This window comes from Sus scrofa, chromosome 2, assembly GCF_054392235.1.
Source record: "Sus scrofa isolate SSC_HxYL_T2T_F1_AM1 chromosome 2, Sscrofa_HxYL_maternal_Yorkshire_Landrace_v2.0, whole genome shotgun sequence".
In the NCBI taxonomy this organism is placed as follows: domain Eukaryota; kingdom Metazoa; phylum Chordata; class Mammalia; order Artiodactyla; family Suidae; genus Sus; species Sus scrofa.
Window position 1 is genome coordinate 73,072,401 of NC_139384.1, and position 7,844 is coordinate 73,080,244.

Consider the following 7,844-nt stretch of genomic DNA (forward strand, 5'->3'; position numbering starts at 1 on the left):
TATTCTTTACATTTAAATTAATTATCTTCCACATGCAGTTTGAATCCATATATTTCTATGGAAAAGGAAATCATACCCTAAATAGTGCTTCCATCTTGTGTTTTAAAACTTGCTCTTCAATTATTTTTTCTCCAAGTCTTTTGTAATCTAAAAATTAATTCATGATATTGTTAAATTATAACTATTTTATTATCTTTTATTTTAGAATTTGTTTTTTTATTTTCCTTCATTTTTCTTACTTATAGTTTTTTTTTTTTCTCTTTATGACCTCACCAGTGGCATATGGAGTTTCCTGGGCTAGAGGCTGAATTAGAGTTATAGCTGCCAGTCTATGCCACAGCCATGGCAACACTGAACCCAAGCCACATCTGTGATTTATGCTGTAGCTTACAGCAATGCCAGATCCTTTACCCACTGAGAAAGACCAGGGATGGAACCTGCAACCTCAGGGATACTATGTCAGTTTCTTAGCCTGCTAATCCACAACGGGAACTCTCCATATAGTTGTTTTTTTTTTTTGATTTTATAATGTTTATTGTTTCCATTATAGTTGATTTACAGCGTTCTGTCAATTCTGTCAATTTCTACTATACAGCAAAGTGACCCAGTCATATACACACACATACACACACACATATATTTTTTTCTCCTATTATCCTCCATCATGCTCTATAAGAATGATTGGATATATTTCTCTGTGCTATACAGTAGGATTTCATTTTTATCCACTCCAAATGCAACAGTTTCAAATAGTTTTTTAATATTTAATTTCATAAAGTGCCAAGGACACATAACATGGACAAGGGACCCCTTGTGACTTGAAGTTTCAGCAGTAGCAAGGAATGCACCTCAATCTAAAATATTCTCTCATACCATCTCTCCTCAATCACCCTCCTGTTAAATGCCCTCACTGGTTTCTGTTTTTGAACTGGAACATCTTAAACCAGCACTTCCTTCTTGGCCTTCCCAGGGGATATTCCCTTACCAGGCAGACTCTTCCTCGAGTTTGTTCATGGCACTGTCTCTCACTTGAGGTGTCTGTTCAAATAGCACATGGTTCACAAGTCTTCCTTAAAAATGCATAAAAAATAATACTCCCTTTTTACTCTCTCCTTTATACTTGCAATTGTTATCTTCCTAACCCCTGTAACCATCTGACATACTACATATTTTTTCTTTGCTTATATTCTGGCTCCATAGCTGGATTTTAGGAGCTTTTGTTTTTTAACATCTTACATGCGCTGCATAGAGATTACCAGGAGCATTGTCCCAATTCAGCTTGTATTTTCAAATGTATGAAAGAATTTCTCATTAAAATGGTGGAATTACATAACATGTAGGGAGGGAGGCTTATTAGAGATGACACAGTTGATTCTTTAAAGTGGACCAAATTCAAGAACAAGATATTAAAATTAATTTCTCAATGGAAAATTAAAAATGGTAACATTTTAGTCATGTGAGAGATAGACATTCTTGTAAGATGTAGTCATGCTATTTTCCTCTTTCCTGGCAGTCACCTGCATCACATGGCACCAAGGAACCTGACAAGAGTTTCAGAATTTCTTCTTATGGGACTTTCAGAGGAACGAGAATTGCAGCCCCTCATATTTGGGCTTTTCCTCTCCATGTATCTGATTACTGTGTTTGGGAACATGCTCGTCATCCTGGCTATCAGCTCAGACTCCCACCTCCACACACCCATGTACTTCTTCCTCTCCAACCTGTCCTTTATGGACATCTGTTCAATCTCCACCACTGTCCCAAAGATGCTTCAGACCATCCAGGCAGAGCAAAGTCATAGCCTATGGAGGCTACATTACTCAGGTGTATTTTTTCACACTCTTTGTAGTTTTAGACATCTTACTCCTGACAGTGATGGCCTATGACTGCTTTTGGCCATATGTAACCCCCTTCACTACACAGTCATCATGACCCCCTGACTGTAGATTGCTGGTGCTGGTGTCCTGGACCATTGGTGTCCAGCATGCCTTGTCAGAAAGCTATGAAGAGAATGCAAATAAGTGATTGATAGATTTGACCAAACAGAATTTATATACACTCATATTTCCCATCAGTACAACTTACCTACATAGAGCAACAAAAAGTCAAAACTAGCCTTCTAGCTTGTGAGTAATACTTCATTTACTTATTTAAAATATTGCAATAAAAATAAGAGTTAAAGGTCTCTGATCCTAGTATACAAAAAACAAAGAAGTCATGCAGATAATTTGAGATAAAGTAAATGGCTAACAAATCCACATATATATTCAGCCTCATGGGAAACAAAATAATTGCATAGTAAGCTCACAAGCCTACTCCTCTTTATATGTGAAATTTTTCATTTGTTTTGCAGAAAATGCTGTGCTTTGTATGTCTCATATACTGTGAATTATGTGTACTCCTGGTGGAAGGATATATTTGCAAGCATGCCTTGGTGTGGTTCTTTCTCATCAATGAGGAAAAATGATAAAATATGCCCTATCTTAAAAGTTAAAAAGAAATGTTTTCACTTCATCTTATATTCTTCCATAGATAATATTCCATTTCTCTGCTCTAGTTTGCTAATAAGATACTTGGACATTTACTGGAAGAACTTTATGCCTCTCATCCCTCTTCTATTTTGGCTTACATTCCTATAATTTATCGGCATCACTGAACATGGTTTATCAAGTTCAATGTTCATTTCTCTTTCTAGCTTCATAAAAACACATTGATATTTAATCAACCAAGCAAACAACCACAGTGGTATCTGGTATGTAGGCTAAGCTGAGTTGGTTCTCAGGTGATCTCAGGTAAATATTCTTGGAGTTCATTCTCTTTGGTCTTTTCATGTAGTGTATTTAGGTCTCTTGGACTCACCTGCATGGGAACTCTGACAGAAAGGTCTCTGTGTGGAAGTCAGAATCACTTCCATGCCTGGTTAATGATGGAGACTGAAGCTCTGTCCCCAGACAAGACATCAGGAAAAGGTCAAGCATCAGTACACACACCAGATTTAGGACTCCAAAAGAAACAACCATGTCTCACCCACCCAAACTGCACAGGCTGAAGGACTGCAGCAGAAGAGATATTTACAACTCTCGATGTCTGCTCATTAGGTATGTTTCCCTCATGTTACTGTGACCTATGAGCACATGCTTTTCCTATGGGGCTTCGTCTACCTGTTGATACTCTGTTTCTCAGGAGATAGGTTAAAAGCCCTGTGTGACTGAGGCAACTGTCTTGAATAGGTTCTTTGAGTCTTCAAAGCATTGACTTTTGATGGGGAGACAGCCCATGATACACTCAGAAAATTATGATTCCCCTCTATGCAGGAGGCACAACTTTGTTCCTTTAATGTAAAACCTGGGAAGTACTTCCTTTGGCTTTCTGACACTTTTACTAGTGCTATGATGAATTTCACTTATATCTGAAGCTAAAGGCTAACAATTAGCCCCAAATTTAAAAAGTTTGTAAGTTCTGAGATATATGTAGACATTTTTTAAGCACCATAACCTTCCTTAGCACATCATAGAGATTAAATAAATTTAATTGTTAGAGAAGTTCCTTCTGTGAGGTCATACAATTTTAACTCCATCCTCCATTTGGGGAATGAGGTTTAGAAGCATTTAATGTTCTTCTCAAAATTGCAATCTGATTTTAAGAAGGAGTCTTGAGTGGAATTCTATCAAGTTGCTCCAGTTATCAAACTCTAGGTCATGGTTCTCAACCAGAGATGGTTTTGCTTCTGGAGATTTTGACAGTATCTGAAAGGATGCTGTTAAATTCCCATAATACATAGGACAGCTCTCAAAACAAATAATCATGCTGCCCCAAACATTAATACTGATGTTGCTTGGAGGTCACATGGAGAGCCTGGAAAGACATGGATGTTTGCACAACACTTCTGACCCAGAATCACATACCTGAATAGGGATGCAAGGTTTCCTTGTTTCATCCTTTGATCATGAAGATGATATATAATGGATGGTATTGATACTCTTCATTTGTTCTCTCATATGTATTTTCTTTTCTTCATAGAACCTGTTATCATTTGACATTATACACACACACACACACACACACAAAATGGTGTTTCTCATCACTGGATTTCAGGAGCTTTTGTTTTCATTACCCAATATTCATCGCCTAGATGGCACTTGGCACTTTGTCCAATTCAATTTGTATTCCCTGAATGAATGAAGAATGTCTTGTTAAAACTAATATATTATATCTTGGGGGAAAAGCTGAGAATGGGAGAAATTTGCTGCTTATAGATGACACAGGGAATTCCCTCAAGAGGACCAAACCTATAAACAAAATATTGATATTATTTTTTGACAGCAAAATATAAGTGATGGCATTTAAAAGTGTGATTATCCTCCACATGTATAAAAATAAGCATGTTGTTTTCCTCTTTCCTTGTAGTCACCTCCACCACATGACACCAAGAAACATAACAGGAGATTCAGAATTTCTTCTGGGACTTTCAGAGGAACCAGAATTGCAGCCTGTCATATTTGGACTTTTCCTCTCCATGTACCTGATCATTGTGTTTGGAAACCTGCTCAAGATCCTGGCTGCCAGCTCAGACTCCCACCTCCACACACTTATGTACTTCTTTATATGCAACCTGTCCTTTGTATACATATGTTCCACTTATACCACTGTCCCAAAGATGCTGCAGAACATTTTGAAACAGAGCAAAGTAATAACCTATGAAAGCTGCATCATCCAGATGTACTTTTTCATGCTGTTTGTAGGGTTGGACAATTTATTCCTGACCATGATGGCCTATGACCACTTTGTGGCCATCTGTCACCCCATGCACTACACAGTCATCATGAACCCCCAATTCTGTGGACTGCTGGTTCTGGTTAGCTGGATAATAGGTGTCTTGCATTCCTTGTTACAAACCTTAATTGCCTTAAGGATGTCCTTCTGTAGAGAGTGGAAATACCTCACTATTCCTGTGAACTCAAGCTGTTGACCCAACTTGCATGTTCTGATAACCTCCTTAATAACGTGGTAATATATTTTGCAGCTGTTCTAAGAGTTTATGCCATATGTAGAATCTCATCATCTCAGGGAAAGTAGAAAGCCTTTTCTACCTGTGTGTCTCACCTCTCAGTTTTCTCATTTTATTTTACAGGCTTAGGAGTGTACCTTTGCTCCGCAGCTATCCACAGCTCACACTCAAGTGCAATCACCTCAGTGATGTACACCATGGTCACACCCATACTGAACCCCTTCATCTACAGTCTGAGAAATGAAGCCATAAAGAGGGCTTTGAAGGCATTCTTTAGAATGACATCTAGAAAAGGTACATTTGTCTTCAGCTGAGAAGGGCACATGATTGAAAGATTTAAAGCCTCAGTGCCAGAAAATACAACACTTTGATCATAATCTTTGATTATACTGTGGAAGAAGAAGGTGCCTCTTCTTTTCATTTTCTTGCAATTTTAATTTCTTTGACAACTCTTCCAGACAATTTATATAACTCACTTGAACTTCCTCATACCTAAAAGTTTTCACTTTTGTGCTTTTTCCCACTCTTTCAAGTTGATTCTCAACCTTGTATCTGAAAAATTGGGGAAGTTACATTTATCATATGAACAGAATGATTTATCTTTTTATTGAAGTAGAGTTGATTTACAATGTTGTTCATTTAGGGGTACAGAAAATCAAGATATATATTTTTTCAGATTATTTTCCCATATAAGTTATTACAAATTCTTAAGTATAGTTTTCTGTGCTATACAGAAGGTTCTTGTTGGTTATATATTTTATATATGCTACTGTGTATATATTAATCCCAAACTCCTAATTTAACCCCCCTCTCTCTTCCCACTTTGGTAATTCTAAGTTTTTTTTCCCTGTGTCTGTAGGTTTAGTTCTCTTTTGTACATAAGTTCAGTTGTATCATTTTAGATTAAAAATACAAACTGTATCATATGGTATCTGTCTTTCTCTGTCTCTAATTTCTAGGTCCATCCATTTTGCTACAAATGGCATTACTTCATTTTTTTATGACTAACTTTCCACTCTGTGTGTGTGTATCACAACTTTTTTATTCATTCTTCTTGGATGGACATTTAGGTTGCTTCTGTGTCTTGGCTATCATAAGTAGTGCTGCTATAAACACTGTGGTGCATATATCTTTTGGAATTAGAGTTTTCTACAGATATATGTACAGGAGTGTGATCACTTGATCATATGATAACCCTATTTTTTAAGGAAACTCCATACTGTTTTCTATAGTGGTTGTACCAATTTACATTCCTTCCAACAGTTTCAGAAGTTTCCTTTTTATCTTTCCAGTAATTATTATTCACAGATTTTTTTTTGTTCTTGGCCATTTTGAACAGTGTGAGGTGACAGCTTATAGTTTTGATTTGCAATTTTCTAATAATTAACAATGCTGACATTTTTTCGTGTGCCTCTTGGCCATCTATATGTCTTCTTTGGTAAAATGTTTAGATCATATACCCATTTTTATTGGGTTTTATTTTTTATATTAAGCTGTATTAATCTTATTGGGCACGTCATTTGAAAATATTTTCTCCCATTCTGTGGGTCATCTTTTCATTTTTTTTAATGGTTTCCTTACAAATGTAAAGTTATACCATGTTCTTGGATTGGAAGAATCAATATCATCAAAATGACTATCCTACCCAAGACAATCTGCAGATGCAATGCAGTCTCTATCAAATTACCAATGGCATTTTTCACAGAACTGGAACAAAACAAATTAAATTTGTATAGAAACACAAAAAGTTCAATAACCAAAGTGATCCTGAGAATGAAAGCAGGTCTGGAAGATTCAAGCTCCCTGACTTCAGACCATCTTTTGAAGCTATAGTCATCAAATAAGTATGGTATTGGCACACAAAAAAAGAAATACAGATCAGTGAGACAGGATAGAAGGCCCAGAAATAAACCCACTCTACTATGGTCAATTAATCTATGAAAAAGGACACAAGAATATACCGTGGAGAAAATATAACTTCTTCAATATGTGATGCTGGGAAAACTGGAGAGCTGCATGTAAAAAATGAAATTAGAACAATAATACCATATACAAAAATAAACTCAAAATAAATTAAAAAACAAATATAAGACCAGATACTATAAAACTCTTAGGGGAAAACATAAGCAGAATACTCTATGACACAAATCATAGCAATGTCTTTTTGGATCTGTTTCCTAGAATAATGGAAATAAAAACCAAAATAAACAAATGGGCCCTAGAATAATTTCTTAAGAACAATTTATTCTCAGGTAACATACATGTAGTACAAAATAGTTTTTTTTTGCTAGTCGTTAATTATATCTCTGCTATGGGAAAAAAACTATCCTTGCTTCCCATAGCTATTTATATGATTATAATAAAAAATCTTAGACCACAGATTTCACTTTGGTTACATAATTTTGTTGATTATTCCTACCTTAAAGGTTCTCCTCAATATTATTTACTTTAATGTATTGTGTTTTGTACTGTGTCATTGAATTATATTCTCTCCCTTAGGATCCTATTCTGTTCTTCACCTCTATTTTGACAATGTCTACTGTAGTCACTGGAAAAAATATATTATGGAACACCTATTTCCATGTAGAGTCTCCAAGGTAACTCAAATTTGAATAGTGTGACATAATAAATATGTGAAATATAATGAATCAAAATTTTAAAATGTACTTTATATTATTATGCAAAATATTACTTTTTCATGCTGTACACCTACTCTTTATACTATGGAAGATTGATGTTCATCTGAAAGGAGTTTTATACATTGGAGTGAAGAGTTGATGGTTTATATATATATATATATATATATATATATATATATTAGGTTATTATATATATA

At 35.5% G+C, this 7,844-nt stretch overlaps 1 protein-coding gene across 1 annotated transcript; it reads left to right on the plus strand.

Annotated features, from left to right (window-relative positions):
* Positions 1-3,018: 3,018 nt before the first annotated feature.
* LOC110259625 (olfactory receptor-like protein OLF4) lies at positions 3,019-4,969 on the plus strand. The gene is made up of 2 exons (XM_085011697.1): positions 3,019-3,098; positions 4,408-4,969. Exons 1-2 carry the CDS (start codon positions 3,019-3,021, stop codon positions 4,967-4,969), a joined length of 642 nt encoding a protein of 213 aa, XP_084867823.1.
* Positions 4,970-7,844: the final 2,875 nt, after the last annotated feature.